At 48.1% G+C, this 17,495-nt stretch overlaps 1 protein-coding gene across 1 annotated transcript in view; it reads left to right on the plus strand.

Annotated features, from left to right (window-relative positions):
- ADCK1 (aarF domain containing kinase 1) overlaps positions 1–17,495 on the plus strand; it is a 177,481-nt gene that overhangs the window by 49,844 nt on the left and 110,142 nt on the right. The window contains exon 4 of the mRNA XM_015418358.1: positions 14,385–14,588. Coding sequence (XP_015273844.1) covers positions 14,385–14,588 — 204 coding nt within the window. The remainder of the gene's footprint in view (positions 1–14,384; positions 14,589–17,495) is intronic.

The raw sequence follows: 17,495 nt of genomic DNA on the forward strand, positions 1-17,495 counted from the left end.
TTGGCAGGCCAGCTGGGGAAGCAAAAAGGGGAGGCATCTTCAAAAGCCTCCCCTTTCCCAGCCGGCCTGCCAAGGCGGGCTGGGAGGGGGAAGCGAAGAGAGAAAGGGTTTAAACTTGGCCGGCCAGCTGGGGAAGCAAAAAGGAGGGTGGCATCTTCAACAGTCTCCCCTTCCCCAGCCAGCCTGCCAAAGCGGGCGGGGGGGGGGGAGGGAAGAGAGAAGGGGTTTAAAGTTTAAACCCCTTCTGAGCTGGGGAAGGGAAGGGGAGGCTTTTGAAGATGACTCCCCCCTTTTGCTTCCCCTTCTGACATCACTTCCGGTGATGTCAGGGGGCATGGCATATGCTAATGAGCTATTATGCTAATAGCTTATTACATATGCTAATGAGCTCCTGCAGCTCTTTTTCTATGAAATGACCCCTGGCTACGCCTAGGGCAGCCAACCTCCAGGTGGAGCCTGAAGATCACCAGGTATACAAGGTATCACCAGATATACCTTGTTTAAACGGAACAGAATAAACAAAAAAGGAGGCGGGGTGGCACTATATGTCAAGAATGAATACGCTTGCACTGAAATTCAGGATTTTGAGAGTTGCCCTGTTGAAAGTGTGTGGGTAAGATTAGAGCGGGGGGGGGGGAAGAAGGGGAAATTGTTATGGGGGGATACTACAGACCTCCAAAACAATCAGAGGAACTGGATGTTGCATTTGTAGAACAGCTTGCTAAACTTTCACAGAGACAGGATGCAGTGGTTATGGGAGATTTCAACTATCCAGATATTTGCTGGAAATCTAACTCTGCTAGACATGGGGCATCCTGCAGATTCTTGAACAGTCTTGCGGACAACTTCATCTCTCAGAAGGTGGAGGTGGGAACCAGAGGATCTGCTATCCTAGATTTAATCCTGACTAACAGGAAGAAATGGTTGATGAAGTGAATGTTGTGGGATCCTTGGGGAATAGTGACCATGTCAGCTTGGAATTTGACATAGAGAAGGGTGTGAAACCAGGACATAGTAGGACTCGTATCCTGGACTTCAGGAAAGCTGATTTTAAAAAACTCAGAGAAATATTAGGTAGGATCCCATGGCTGGAAATGCTGAGGGGGAAATCTGCACAGGAAGGATGGGTGATGCTGAAAAATGAAGTGCTACAAGGCTGAAAATAGTTTAACAGTAGATCACATATCAGGTTTAATGACAATAAATTTATTGGGAAAAGAGTTAGCTGATTTGGATGCAACTCCATTTGTCAAATCATGATTGAATTGCAATCATAGGCTGGCTACAGATAATTTATTGGGAAAAGAGTTAGCTGATTTGGATGCAACTCCATTTGTCAAATCATGATTGAATTGCAATCATAGGCTGGCTACAGATACAAGACTTGGGCAAAAATCAATAGAAGCATTCTGTGAGAATCAATTGGCTACATGGAATTTACAATAAACAGTATTGTACATTTTATTATTATTTGTAAATTGCATGCTACACATCCTTTATATCAGTACAATTTATAATAAAGTTACGTGTGTGTGTATGTATAGGTCTCAGTTTGGGAAGGAGTGCTGATTGTTAAACATTTACCAGCACACCCGTACATCAAGTGGAGTTTGGGTGTGCTACGGTTCCCCGATACGAGATGTGGGGACCATGAGTGGAGAGCCGAGTGGAGGGAAGCACCTACAGCCTTACTGGAGAGAGCATGTTTGGCTCAGGAGGAACAATTCCATCCGGGGAGAGTACAGAGATATTGCCCAGGTGTTCGAGGAAGAGGAAGCAGACGAACTTCCCCACCACGGTAATGTGGATTGTGCTATTGAGATCTTACCGGGACATAAGATGCCAAAAGGGAAATTGTATGCAATGAGTCCAGCTGAAAAAGAGGAGTTGCAGAAGTTCATTGATAAAAATTTAGCCCGTGGGTTCATATGGCCCACCTCCTCACCCTACGCGGCCCCGGCCCTCTTCCGGAAGAAGAAGGATGGAGGGATGAGATTGTGTATGGATTACAGAGGCTTGAATGCTGTCTCCACCACAAATGTGTACCCCCTCCCCTTAATCAAGAACCTCTTGGCTGAAGCCTTGAGGGGAAAGATTTTCACCAAACTGGATCTGAGAGACGCATATTTCCGGGTGCGCATTTGGGAGGGGGATGAGCACAAAACAGCCTTCAATACACCTCTGGGGCAGTTTGAGTACCTTGTAATGCCATTTGGTTTGGCGGGCCCCCCGGTGGTCTTCATGAACTTGATTAATGAAGTGTTGCACAAGCACCTATTCAAGGGGGTCCTTGTTTATCGATGATATATCTTGATATATTTTCCTAATAAGGAGTTCCATATGTCTTTGGTCTGGGAGGTACTCGAAACTCTCTATGAGCACTGGCTGCTTGCCAAGCTTTCCAAATGCGAGTTCCATAAGACTGCGGTGGACTTCCTTGGCTACCAAATCACGGGGAAAAGGTTGGGGATGGATCCCCATAAAGTGGCGGGTGTGCTGGGGTGGGTAGCCCCCCGTACTCGAAGGCAAGTACAATCATTCTTATTTTTTATTTTATTTATTTTATTTTATTTATAATTTCAATTTATAGCCCGCCCTCCCCGCAACGCGGGCTCAGGGCGGCTCACAGACAGGCAAAGCCAACACATAAAACAGATTAAAACCATATAAAAACATCACTACTATGTAACACATAATTATAACCTATTAAGTGCTCTAGATGTTCAAACAAGATCTTCCATAAAGATGACATCTCGAAGATGGTACACCCAATCAGTGCTGCTAGTTCCATGTGGCGCTGTTGTTCTCTCTTCCCAGGGCCAGAAGCTAGTGATGGTAAAATAGTGTCGGCTCCTACTCAAAAGCCTGGCGGAAGAGCTCCGTCTTGCAGGCCCTGCGGAACTGCTCAAGGGTTCGCTAATTTCTACTGCCCTTCATCCCCAATTTCACCCAAGTGAGCCTGCCCCTCACTGATTTGCTTAAGACTAAGGGAAGGGCCAAGACAGTACCAAATCAGGGGCTAAGCTGTCCTGGACCTCAGAGTGCCAAGAGACTTTTGATAAATTAAAGGAACTGTTCACTTCTGAGCCCATCTTCCATCACCCCTTGAAAATAAAAAGTTTGTGGTCCAAGTTGATGCCTTGGATGTTGCCATGGGAGAGGCTATTCTGCGAAAGGAGGAGAATGGAAAGCTCCACCCTCTGGCATACGTCTCAAAGAAATTTAACAACGCGGAACGTAATTGCTTTTTGTGGGACAAGGAAGCGGTGGCCATTAAGTTGGCCCTCACCACCTGGCGTCATTGCCTGGAGGGGGTGAGGGTGCTATTTGAGGTTTGGACTGATCATAAGAACCTAGAGGCGCTGCGCACCCCCCACAGCCTAAAAGCTAAGCAGCTCCAGTGGGTGGAGTTTTTCTCTACGTTTCAATTCACCCTGCAGCACCTCCCTGAGACATTGCGGCTGCTGGAAGCCCCTAGCTGGCCCTGGGAGGTTATTTTCTTGGACTTTATTACAGACTTACCCCCTAATAAGGGGGAAATGGTGATTTGGGTAGTTGTGGATTTGTTCTTGAAACAGGCTCACTTCATCCCGTGTAAACAACTACCCACAGTGAAGGCATTGGCTAAGTTGTTAATGCATCATATTGTCAGATTGCATTCCATGCCCACTAAAATAATCTCTGACGGGGGGGGGGGAGTTCATTGGGTGACTCGGTATATTTGTCAACTAAGCATTTAAAGGGCCTCCAACCCTGATGGAAATTGGGTTGGAAATACAGGTCGTGCGTAAAGGTGAGACGTGGCATTGCCTAAATCTCTTAAAGACATACATCCTGTATTTCATTACAGTCTGCTGAAGCGGGACCTGGGCCCGAACAAATGGAACAAATGGACCACCATGCCCTCCACCTCTGATGAGGGATGGTGAGCCACATCAAGAGGTGGAAGAAATTTTAGATTTGGAACTAAAATGTGATCGATTCTATTATCTGATTAAATGGAAACACTTTGACCCATCATATAATAAATGAATGTGTGCTGGACTCTCATGTTAATGCTCCTGTACTTTTACATGCCTTTCACAAAATGTATTTGCAGAAACCTGGGGGGTGAAGTCTTTGGGGGGGGAGAGAATATCAGCTAGGCCTCTGTCTAGTCCTGCTGCCATAGGGGGGAGAGGGCTGGATGGCTCTGGAAAGTTAACCTTCGATTCTTCTGTGTCTCCACCGTTATTCTTATCTCTGCTTGACCTTCAGTGCCTGGTGTAGTATTTCTCCTGGGAATTACTGCCTGTTTATTTGGTGGGCTTTTAGCTACCCTCTCATTGGCCCTTGGCCATCAGGGGGTCTCCTTGAATGATGTATAACTGATTGATTTGCGGGCTTTTCTTTAGTTCTAACAGGGAATGTAAAGATATCTGCATACTATCATCTATCTCAATAAACTTCATTTCTTTGAATGAAAGCTGTTGGGAACTGATTGCTGCAGGAGTCTGACATATGCTTTGAGCCTTTAGAAAAGAAGGGTATGTAAACAGAGTGGGTTTGGGATCCTAAAGTACTTTGCACCCTTTAGAATGCTTTCTAAACGATTCAGTGTGATGATAGTTAAATAATCATTACTTCGCTTATTCCTTTAGCATATTTTATGCCACTTTCATGGTCCCTTGGACATGATTAATGTTTTCTCATATTTTGGGTTTGGTTTTAGTGGCTGCATCTCATTCCTCAGTGTCACTACAATGGTAATAAAGCTTGACATTATTTGATCTTCTTGGTGCTATCTGGTCCTCTTCATAATAGTTCTCAGTAGCAGAATAAAAAGAAAGATGGCTCCAAGAATTTAAGTGCCACCACAAAAGTTCAGTTTATTCTTTCTAAACTGAGTCTGAATTGAGCATAGTGGCAGGGCAGGCCTGTAGCCATGGGGGGGGGGGCATTTGGTGGCAATGCTCCCTACAGATGAGCACTGCCCCACAGATAAAATTTATTTATTTTTAAAATGTAAGGTGCGCATGGGGTTTCCAAAATGAGCCCGGACGCAGACAGCTTCAGTCTCATTTTCTTTTTTCTGTTCCAAAAAATAAATAGGTTTTTAAAAATGCAAAAATAAAATAAAATTGCCAAAAATAAAATAAAATTGCAAAATGCAGAAGAGAGAGAGCTGGATATTCCCCTCCCTCCCCAGTTTACACAGAAAAGCAGCCTGGAATTGGGTCTCTCCAATCGAAAGGACTGGAGGACTAGAGGTCGCAGTGAAGCCGGAGTGGCTTTTTCTGCTGCTGCAAGAGGAGCAGCAGGCATGCCTGGGGCACCCCCCAGATTTCCCCACACCCCACCAACCAAAATTTTCTGGCTGTGGCAGGCTCTTTGGGTGATGGGACTTAGTGAGATACCAGATTTGAGGTAGTTGGCAACCTGTTAGGGTGTGTCCTGACTTGTCTCGAAGCTTTACCTGGTCTCGTGCAGTCCTTTCTGCCTCCTTTGAACAGCAAGACCAGAGGCCAATTCATGTCGCACCAGGTTAGCCCAGATCAGGTCCTCTGTTTAATGACTTTTGGTGTCAATCAGGCTGTTTGGGATTTTGCCCAGACCCTTTTAAGTAAAGATAAAGGTTTCCCTTGCTCAAAAGCCAATCGAATCCGACTCTAGGGGGCGGTGCTCATCTCCATTTCCAAGCTGAAGAGCCAGCGCTGTCCGAAGATGTTTCTGTGGTCATGTGGCCGGCATGACTAAATGCCGAGGCCCATGGAACGCTGTTAGCTTCCCACTGAAGTGCTACCTATTTATCTACTTGCAATTTCTTGCTTTCGAACTGCTAGGTTGGCAGGAGCTGACCAGAGACGGGAGCTCACTCCGTCATGCGGCACTCTGGTCTCGAACCGCTGAACTACTGATTTTCCGGTCTGCAGTTCAGCGTCTTTACCACTGAGCCACTGCAGTCCCCCATAGGAAAGGAATAACCACACAGCCTTCTTCCTGAACAAAGCTGTTAGTTCTTGCTGGCAAGATTGTCAGTGCCATATTGATGGGAGGGAGAGAAATGCTCAGGGTATTTTAAGATAGAAGAGGTGGGGTATAGTGTTATCATATGCAAGGAGATCTGTTGATGGCATCCCAGTTCACTCCTGATCTAGTAATAGTAATAATGGGAAACTGGAGGGGGATTGAAATTGGGTACTGAAAAGGTTTAGCTTGTGTCTGGTCAATGGCCATGTTTTTGCATCTAATGAAATGATTATTTTCTAATGGTTTGTGAGGGAGTTCATTAAAGGCTGTTTGAGAAGTTCTACTAAATATCTCCACTCTCTTTCTCTTGTACTGCTTTGTTAGCATGTCCAGAAGCTATAATGAATTGGGGGAGGAAATTATTATTCTCTTCTTTTGGCAAAAGCTGTATTGTTCATATCACATATTTGGTGAGGTGATTTATAGCTCTGTTGTTAATTATTGTTTCAGCTTGGTTTATATATTGCTTGAAGTAGTGAGGGGCCTGTTGCGGTTCTGAGACAAAATGTTTTTCTTGAAAAATTTCACAGTTCAGCATAAAACGGTTGCAATATGGATGTTTAAATTCAGGCCCTTGACGAACCATAACTTGTGGACAAAAAATTAAGTTGAATAGGACTGCACAGATGATAGAGCCCAGCACTTTTAATTGAGCAGGAAAATCATAGATAGCTGGAATTCTGATTAATACCCTGTCCTCTGCTTCCCATTTGCTAGTCTGAACACTTCATCTTCTTAATCACAGCCTTTCAAATATGTCAAGGCTATCATAATATTGGTTTCTCCAAACTAAACACGGCCAGTTTCCCCCAGTATTTTAAAATAAGACATATTAGAGAATCTATACATGATCGTGAAGTGTTGCATAAAGTTCTCTTACCTGGGGTATAAGAACAACTCTTAGGGCATCGGGGTTTTAGAGCATCAGTTAAGCCGGCCCCTTAGGACTGCCAGCCTCCAGGTGGTGACTGGAGATCTCCCGCTTTTACAACTGATCTCCAGGCGACAGAGATCAGTTCATTTGAAGAAAATGGAAGGTGGACTCTATGGTATTATACCCCATTGAAGCCCCTCCTCTTCCAAAACCCTGCCCTCCTCAGGCTCCAACCCTCAAATCTCCAGATATTTCACAACCTGGAGTTGGCAACCCTACCGCTTCATCCTTTTGTGCCGGCATTACTTGTTGATTGTTTTTGAACCTAATGACTGATCAGGATCAACAAAAAGGCAGCATAATCCAAAAGAAAGGTGACACCAGTTGGCACCTTTATATTTAATGACACTGAATAAAATATTATTACTCTACTTGTCTCAGAAGAGGCTTCCTTAGGATAACCTTTTCTTTGAAATGTCTTTTTGGTTTAGGACCAAACCACATAATACATTGATGGGGAAAATTTCTGGATTCATCTGGACAGAGCAATCCTGTGCTGCATCTGCTAGTTGCCTTCCAACTGTGGCGCTGCTAGTTACCTCCCAGAGGGGAAAATTGTGTAGTGGCCAAAAAGGGGGAAAGGTGCCCAGCCAGTGTTGGTGGGCGCTGCCGCATTGGCATGACAGATAGGGCAGGCAGGTCCAATGAGAGTAACAACCGAGTGGAGGGGGCTGAGCCAAGCGGACAGCACTGGCAGGGGGCGGAGAGGGATGGCCCGGAGAAGCCCTGATCCTCCCCTGAAACATACCCCTCCTTAAAGGGATTTCCTCCTGTCAGAAGCCCACGTCACCTGTCAGCAAGAAGGGAACTATCTCATGAATACCTACAAGCACCCCAGGTTCCTGCTGCATACAGAGTGCAGAGGGGCCCTGCAGGCCGTGACTATTGTTGTGCAAGTGCCCTCCACTCACTGGCAGCTATCCCACCTAGCAGGGCACCCATGCTGTCAAGGGCATCCTCATGCCACCCCTCCATGCCCCCCCCGCTGGAGGATGGGCAGGATGGGGGGCTGGCAGGGGGGTGCAGGAGGGGCATGAACAGACTCTGAGAGGTCTCCCAGCAGCCTCTCAATGTGCCCCTGACCCTCACCCACATCCCTTGTGATGGCAAAAAGCCCCTCCAGGTGCCTGGCAGCTGCTGTCATGGACTCTGTCAGCCCCTCCATTAATTGCTGGCCCCTGGCGAAGGCCTCCCATCACTCATGATGGCGCTGTAACTGCTCCCACTCAATCGGCACCCACATGGAGGAAAGCATGGATAGAATGGGCTGGACCAGATGTGCAACGGTCCAGGAGCCTCCCTCCCCTGGGCCACTAGTAGCTGTGAGACCAGCCAGGGGGAGCTGTCCCGCCACTGCCACCTCTCCCCTCCCCTCTGTCCAGCAGGGCAGGGCCACTGCCATCTGAGGAAGTGGAGTCCGCTCTGTGTGTTGGCTCCTCCTCAGTCGACAGGCCTGGGGACTCCATGATGCCCAGCCATTGGAGGACCATGGAGGCTGCCATTGCCATGCACCTCCTCAGGGTGCATAGGTGGTCGATGACATCAGCTCCAAACATTTGGGAATACAGACCTAGACACAGGGGAGAGACATAGTATACAGTGAACCAAAGCACCTAGGCAGCAGCTGATGCCAATGCATACCAGCCACCCCTTCAAGGGGTCTCCTTACCCTCCTTGGTTGCTGATCCGGGTGCCTGGCTGCCCCAGTCCCCTTCAGCATCACTCAGCTCGGTCTCCTCCTGACTGCCAATATGGGGCTGGGGCTCTTGCCAAGAGGTTCCAGGGGTGTCAGAGGAGCACTCCGGCTGTAGAGAAAGGGGCATGATGATGGTGGAGTCACCCTCCTCCTTGGGGATGGGAGTTAGTCCCTGGATGCTGTGGCCACTGCTGCACCCTTGGCCCTCCTTGTTGACCTTGGAGGATGGCCCCGTGACAGCATCTCCACCCTGCGAGTGGCCTGTGGGGAGGAGGAAAACCCATCTTGGCAGCAGGTGAAACATCCCAGGACATGCAGCCAAGGCCGGACTTGAGCAGTGACCCACACACTCACCACGCAGCACCTCAATGCCACGGCCTCCCATCACCATGGGGGGGGGGGGTGTATCACCACTTGCATAACTCACCTCTACTCAGTACAGGCCATCCTCCACTGCCTGCTTGTAAGGGACACCTTTGGACATGAGGGCTTGGATGCACTTTTGTCTCGGACCAAATTAATCATTTCAGTGCTTCAGAGTGGCCATCACTGTTTGCACGGCATGTCCAAGGGCAGACACCCATTCCATGACCATGTGCCAGAAAGCACAGCACTGAGAGGTGGCAGAACTGCTCCTAATGGTGGCTAGGGCTACCACTCACATGTTCCACCACCAACTTGTACAGTAGTGCCATGACACCCCCACACAGGAGAACGCAGAGGCAGGCCAACCTACTGTGGAAAGACACAGATTCCCCTTTCCTGTTCTGCCCCCCCCCAACCCCTGTTATGGCCATGAGCCAACCAGAGAGGCCCACAGATAGCAGGCACTGAGCCACAGAGAGATGGGGTAGGTGGTGCTGGCGCCCCAACCAAATGCTGTTGGGTGGCCCTGTACACCCATCACATTTGTCAACATTGATCCCTCTCTCCACAGGGCCTGGCCAGTCGCTCATGGGATAGTGCCCCCTTCTGCCCATGCCACCCATTACAGGGGTTCACCACATCCATTTGTTTCCAGTGCTCTACGTCTAGGTGGCACAGTGATGGCAGAGAAGGGATCAGGGCTTTGTCTGTCGGACAGCATCTGCCTTGATCATTTACACCTCAATAGGGCTGCCATCCAGGCTCTATGTGAGGAGCTGGGTCCAGCCCTCCAGGGCCAAGCTCCTACTCCCTGTGCCATCCCTGTCTTGCAGAAGATCCTTCTTTCCCTGAGGTTCCTAGCCACAGGATCCTTCCAGGGGATTAGGGCAGCGTTCCTTGACGTGTCCCAGTCTTTGGCCAGTCACTGCCTGCACACTTCCTGGATGCCATGCTAGCCCACCTTTGGGAGCATGTGCAGTTTCCCACTGAGGAAGGGGACCTGACGCCCATCAGGGCAGGGTTTGCTGCATTTGGCGAATTCCCTAATGTCATGGAGGCTGTGGAGTGCACAAAGATAGCCCTCATGCCAATTAAGGGGACTAGTGAGGCTAATGGCATGGGATTGTGTATCCTTGAACCCCTGGACTCCCCTTGGTTGTGGCCCAGGGGAGCCGCTCCCTGCCACCCATTCTGTTTTTCACAAAGCAGTGATCCCCTGAAAGGGGGAGTGGATGACTGCAGAGCTAGGAATGTTCACTGTTTTAGAAGGAAAGGCATCGAGTCTGGCAGACAACCAGCCAGCCAGGTGTTCTGTAACTTTCACAAACATAATGGAGAAAGGGTCTTGGGACGAACCGCAAATCTGCACAGACTGGTGATCCTCCTATGGTGCAGGACCCTTGGCAATCCTCCCATGGTGCAGGATCCACGCAGGAATAGTTGCCAGTGGCAGGGACATGGCATGGGACATGTAGCAATGGAATCCAACATCATGGTTGCTGTGCTGAGGGTGGGCCACCAGGATGGCAGGTACACGAACCAACCGTGTTGCGCTTCGTTGGTGTCAATGGCTGTTCCCGTTGCCTGGTAGCCACCACTGTTGGGCAAACAAGCCTATCATTTGCATAATCAAAATCCCACTGGGGCGCCTGGGTAGTGGTTGGCCCCAGTGAGCCTCTATAGGGGATTGTCTACTGGGGGTGTCCATGCATGTGTCGATGGTACTGAGGGCTGCTTGCCACACCTCTGGATGTGGGCAGCCCCTGATGCCACTGGGTCCGATCACTTGCCCATAACAGTACGTTGGAGCCACATCCCACACCCTCGGTTGGACCAGCGAAACCACCCATCGTGTTCTCGTGTTGGTGCACAACCTTGCCAGGGTGCTTGCCCAGCACTCTGGCTGGTGGCTTGCACCAACTGCCAGAGGCTTCAGAGCGTGGGGGATGCCGTAGTAGCGATCAATGAGAGTTGCCCGGTGCATGGCAAATACCATGTTGCCCCCTCCCTGGCTGCAGCCCCAGGCATGCCCCCGACTCATCTGTCTGCCTGGGGTGTGGATGCCATGTGCCCTTGGCGGACCACTGCTGAACGCCGTGGCTGCCCAGTTCAGGAGGAGGGGCATGTTCACTGCAGCTTGTGGCCAGTGTTGCTCGCCAAGGGGGGTTGGGGGTTGAGGAGGGGGTGCTGTACTTACTGGTCTGTGTGCATGGCTGTCCTTGGGGATACTGGCAGAGGAGCTGGTGTACTTGTAGGGGTCAAAATCTAGAAGAGGTTAGCCATGGAGTGTGGACTTTGCTCTCCCTGTGGTTTTTACCTGCCAAATGCTCTCCTAGTGGTGATAAGTGCCCTGTTTTTGTTATGCCTGTCACCAAGGTGAGTGTGCGCTCGCTCTACGTTCGCAAGGTGGGGAGCTGTCAGACAGCATTCTGTGCCACACACCCTACCTTAGGGGTTGTGGGGTGATCTCCTGGAACCATTTGTAGGCAGGAGGGGCCTGATTGGGTGCTGCAGAGCAGCACGACCAGTACAGAGGAGGGTGCTGATTGGGTGCTCACTTGGTCAGCGTCCTGTACTGCTTGGGTTCTTGTGGGTGTGGTTGTGTTATTTGGCCCATCATGGGCACCAATGGGCTACGCTGCCATTTTCACTTGCACAACTTTATGTGGGATGTTCCCACCCTTGGGGAACTGTATAATTGGTGGTATGTCCCCTGGAATGCCCACATCTATGCTGTCGCAGGGGTTTACATTGACAGTATGCTGTTGTGTGGCCGCAGTGTTTCTGCACTGGTGGAACTGCGCAGTGCAGTGGCATTTGTGCCCTGCACTGGCATAAATAGCCCTTATGCAGACATAAATCTCAGTTATGCTGGCATGGGGGTCACCGATTGCAGCCCCCATTTAGGATTGCACCGTAAGTCTCCCACATTCATTTAACAGCTGTAGAAAGAACTCAGCACATTAAAAATGTGACCTTAATATTAACCCATTCCTAAACAACTGGATGGAGCTGCGGTGGCTCAAGTGGTTAAGATGCTGAACTGCAGGCTGTGGAAGGGCAGTAGTTCAGCAGTTCGAGACCCGGGTGCCGCATGACAGAGTGAGCTCCCGTCTCTAGTTCCAGCTCCTGCCAACCTAGCAATTCGAAAGCAAGAAATTGCAAGTAGATAAATAGATACCACTTCAGTGGGAAGGTAACAGTGTTCCGTGCGCCTTGGTGTTTAGTCATGCCGGCCACATGACCACGGAAACGTCTTCGGACAGCGCTGGCTTCTTCGGCTTTGAAACGGAGACAAGCACCGCAACCCTAGAGTCGGATTCGACTGGCTTTCGAGCAAGGGAACCTTTACCTTTTTAAACAACTGGAAGCATTAGAAAGAATGTTAACTTAAGCTGTATTCTTTATTGCAACCTTGTATGAACATTTTGTAAGAGCAGTAGTAAAACACTAGAATTTTCTTTTCCTTTATCATGCGATAACATGATCAAGTATTCTATAAGACATGACCAAGTGTTGACAGGATTCTGAATAATGATCGTCCTGTTCCGCTTTGGGGAATAGTTCCCTCACTTGGCCTCGTATGTCTTATACTGATGTATCACAATCAGTTCTGTGGCCAGTTTTTCAACCTTAGCAGAGGGAATGTGCTCTATCTGTGGGCATATTTGAGCCAGTTTGGTGTAGTGGTTAAGTGCGCGGACTCTAATCTGGGAGAACCGGGTTTGATTCCCCGCTTCTCCACTTGCACCTGCTGGATGACCTTGGGCAAGCCATAGTTCTGGCACAGCTGTCCTTGAAAAAGAGCCGTTTCTGTCAGAGCTCTCTCAGCCCCATCTACCTCACAGGGTGTCTGTTGTGGGGAGGGGAAGGGAAAGGAGTTTGTAAGCCGCTCTGAGACTCCCTTGGGTAGTGAAGGACGGGGTATAAATCCAATCTCTTCTTCTTCATCATCTTCTTCTTCATATTGTTAACCTATGTGAATCCTAGTAAGGCTCGTTTGCATGCTATTTCTTGTTTATGGATGGGAAGGAATCAACATGCGGTGCAACATGCGGTGCAATGAAGCCTGGTTGAGGGGCATTCAGGATGTCTGGAGGAGGTTTCATAGTTGGCAGTAAAAACATTTTGAGTTTATGTTTTTATTAGAAGGTTTAGGAGGTTAGATAACCAGCCATGGTCCCTCGGGTAAGACTGGCGCATTCTCATGCAGGAGATCCTGACTTGATCTTGTGTGTGTGTGTGTTCCCAGTGGTGCTGACCTCATGAATACTCAATGTATTTACACAATAGAAGCAGTTCTGGCTCTCACAACATGTAGTATTAAGAATGTGAGGAATCAGAGGTCAAAGTGGTCTTTTCTCCTTAAGTGCCCTCACTCTGCCCTTCCTCTTGCCTGGATTGGAGGTTAATTCTAGAGAGCTATAGATAGCGATAGCTGCCCACTGCTCCTTGCTGGCTGCAGATTTTTTTTTTTTGTCTCCTCGGCTGGAGACAGTGTCGAGGACAATTATCCAAGCCGCATAAAAGCTGTTTCCCTGTAATGGGCTGAACTCCCTGTACTGTGACAAACTGCCCAGCTGCTCTGGCTGCATCCCTCCCTCTTTTACTCCCTCTCATTCACACCCTTTCCTTTCCAGTTTCTGTTGTTTCCTTCCCAGTCCCTTCCCTTCCCCTCTCCACCACCTCAAAGTCAGCGAGAGACTAAGGAGCCAGGTTGCAGTGCCACATACAATGCGGTACCCTCCGAGAGACCTAACCACAATGTATGCATGAGGGTTCAGCATGACAGCAAAAGTGCCCTCCTCATTATGCACATTTGTCCAGAGGCAGAAGGTGCCATTTTGCATGCTGTTGCTCAACACATAGTAAGAAAGTGCAAAATTGCTGCTTCTACTTTTGGCTACCATGAGGGGGGGCGGTTGTAAGCATCAGTCATGAATTGTAACTGGAAAGGCTGTAGACAACCATTTTGTGTGCATCAGGTTTGTATGTGCCCTTATAGGTATTATTCCCCATACTGAACAGATTATATGTGCTGTGGGTATCAGCCTACACTGGTCCCTTTCCTCCCCACACAGCTGATGAAAGCAATAGCAGGTGTGATGTCACACTGCAAACTGTATTGCTGCCTCCGTTGCTTCATCGGCAGCATCCTGGGGGAAAAGGTATCTGTTTGTTCTAAGCCTACTTGTTACCATAATGATAAACACAGAGAATTCTCTGATTATTCTGCTGTGCAACAAAGAAAGCAAACGACTTTATAATTCCTCCTGAAAGCTTGGGAAGTGGAAACAAATAAATAAGTAGCGTAAAGCTGCAGTGAAAATGTTCAAGTCAAGTTTGAGAGGATTCTGAATTTTGCCTCTCTTTGTGCAGGTGCACGTGCGTTCTGCAGAACGTCTCCGAGACCTGTGCTGTGCCAACCGAGGAACTTTCATTAAAGTGGGACAGCACCTGGGGGCTCTTGACTATCTCTTGCCGGAGGAATATACCCGCACACTTAAGGTGTTACACAGCAAGGCTCCCCAGAGCAGCATGCAGGAGATTGAACAAGTGATTCGGGAGGACCTCGGCAAAGAGGTATGTGAGACTCTGCACCCCTTGTTGATTTGCCAGTCAGATCAAAAAAATGTTCTGGGCAATTGAACAGATCAAGAATAGCAGTCCTAAGTGCCGTACGGTGCAGTCCTAAGGAGTGTTATGCTCTTCTGAGCCCATTTACCTCAATGAAGGGTGTGACTCTGCTTAGAATGACACTGGGTTAAGGTCTTTCCAGGCACTTGTGGTTTTGTGTAGTTGCGCACTTGTGACATGGGTTATAGATATCTTTCTTCAAGGTTTCATTGATCATTGCAGAGAGAACGTGTTTCTCCAGTGATGAGACAGGAATATTTTTATCACTGCAAAAGCTCCTTTCTCTCCTCTGATTTTCATGTCTGTTGCTATTGTGATTGCCACGTGGAATTCTGTTTATGTGATTGTCACATGCTTCTGTTGGGTAATGCCTGTAACATTCTATTGATGAACTTAGGGTTGCCAGCCCTGCGGCTGCCTATGGAAAAGACCATATTGATGAGGGGAAACTCTTACAGTGTCGTGCGTGCCATGGCATCCCTCCTCTTTTCTCCCGCTGCTCAGTTGAGCACAGGAAGGCAGGGGCAGGAGATCGCCTACTACAGGCGGGCAAAAGGTGAGCATAGGTGAGATGCACCTGACCTCTCCGTAGACCTGCTTCATGTTGTGTACTTTAGTTTGGTGAATTTCTTTTTCTAGCACAGGGTTTCTGAACATACAAAATCATGAACATCCTCCAGTTTATTCAGAATACCTAGTTACATAAAAAAGTGCCAGGAGTGAAAGGCTCAGTCTGAGCTACATGATAAGTATGGTTGGCATAAATAGAATGCAAAATGGAATGGCCTGTTCTTTGGACAAGATCGGTGCCAGTGTGGAGTCAGCATTTGACCACAAGTTAGATCCAGAATATTTGTCTAAGTGGCAGCAAAATCAGCATTTGCACAACTGAAGTTGAGGTCTGAACAGAGTTCATGAGTAGTTTGTCCAAAGTGCGTGTAGGCCAGATAAGTGGGTAGAATAAGATTACAGAGACATTCACAGGTCAGTGAAAAGGTGAGATTATATCAGACAAGAAATATAAAACAGTCTGGCAAACTGCATTGCAGCAAAACAAATAAATAATTAAATAAGTCTGAGAATCAGGATTGCTTTTGACCCAGAAAATCACGGGAGGACTTCTGCCTAATTAGGACGTGACTGCTGATGGAGCTGCATAAGAGGACATATTACCACTGAGCTGTGGAGCTGCTCAGCTGAGGGTACAACATCTCTGCTTTGGAAGCCCAAAGGTTAGCAGATCACATCCCACAAGTGACTGTTTCAGGCACAGCAAGATACTAAGATACTAGCAGCAGACATACTTTTTGGACTTTAAAGGTATGCTGCATGTAGGGCAGTCTGACAGATTCTGGGAACCTTAGGTCTTTTCTTGAGTGGCTCCACCATCACTAACCTGTTAGTGTTCTTTGAGGGGGTGAACAAACATGTGGACAAGGGGGATCCAATAGATATTATTTACCTTGACTTCCAGAAAGCTTTTGATAAAGTTCCTCATCAAAGGCTCCTAAGTAAGCTCAAAAATCATGGGATAGAAGGACAAGTCCTTTTATGGATCAAAAACTGGCTAGTTCATAGAAAACAGAGAGTGAGTGTAGGTGGGCAATTTTCTCAGTGGAGGGTGGTAAGCAGTGGGGTACCGCAGGGATCAGTACTTGGTCCACTGCTTTTTAACTTGTTCATTAATGATTTGGAGATGGGAGTAAGCAGTGAAGTGGCTAAATTTGCGGATGATACAAAGTTGTTCAGGGTGGTGAAAACCAGTGAGGATTGTGAGGCACTCCAAGGGGATCTGTCAAGGATGGGCGAGTGGGCGTCAACATGGCAAATGGGGTTCAGTGTGGCCAAGTGCAAGGTGATGCACATTGGAGCCAAAAATCCTAAATATAAATACACATTGATGGGGTCTGAACTGGCAGAGACTGAGCAAGAGAGAGATCTTGGAGTTGTAGTGGATAACTCACTGAAAATGTCGAGACAGTGTGTGACTGCAATAAAGAAGGCCAATGCTATGCTGGGGATTATTAGGAAGGGTATTGAAAACAGATCAGCCAATATAATAATGCCCCTATATAAATCAATGGTGAGACCTCATTTGGAATACTGTGTGCAGTTCTGGGCACCACACCTTAAAAAGGATATTATAGCTTTGGAAAAAGTGCAGAAAAGGGCAACTCGAATGATAAAAGGGTTGGAACACTTTCCCTATGAGGAAAGGTTAAAGCGCTTAGGGCTCTTTAGCTTGGAGAAAAGACGACTGAGGGGTGACATGATCGAGGTTTATAAGATTATGCATGGGAAAGAGCAGGTAAAGAAAGAGGTACTTTTCTCCCTTTCTCACAATACAAGAACTCGTGGGCACTCCATGAAACTGCAGAGCGGTCGGGTTAGAACGGATAAAAGGAAGTACTTCTTCACCCAAAGAGTGATTAACACATGGAATTCACTGCCACAGGAAGTGGTGGGTGCTACAAGCATGGACGGCTTCAAAAGGGAATTAGATAAGCATATGGAGCAGAGGTCCATCAGTGGCTATTAGCCACAAGGTATAGCTAGGGGCTCTGGGGCAAGTGATGCTCTGTCTTCTTGGTGCTTGGGGGGGGGGTCAACAGTGGGAGGGCTTCTAATGTCCTGGCCCCACTGCTGGACCTCCTGATGGCACTGGTATTTCTGGCCACTGTGTGACACAGTGTTGGACTGGATGGGCCTTTGGCCTGATCCAACATTGGCGTCTCTTATGTTCTTATGTTCATGTAGTGTTCATACAAATGTTTTGATTATTTTTGTGCCCCAACTCATCGTGTAACACAATATCCTTGACATCATATAAATAGTCCCCAAATGTCAGTGTGC

This window comes from Gekko japonicus, unplaced genomic scaffold, assembly GCF_001447785.1.
Source record: "Gekko japonicus isolate JY-2015 unplaced genomic scaffold, Gekko_japonicus_V1.1 scaffold3, whole genome shotgun sequence".
NCBI lineage: Eukaryota > Metazoa > Chordata > Lepidosauria > Squamata > Gekkonidae > Gekko > Gekko japonicus.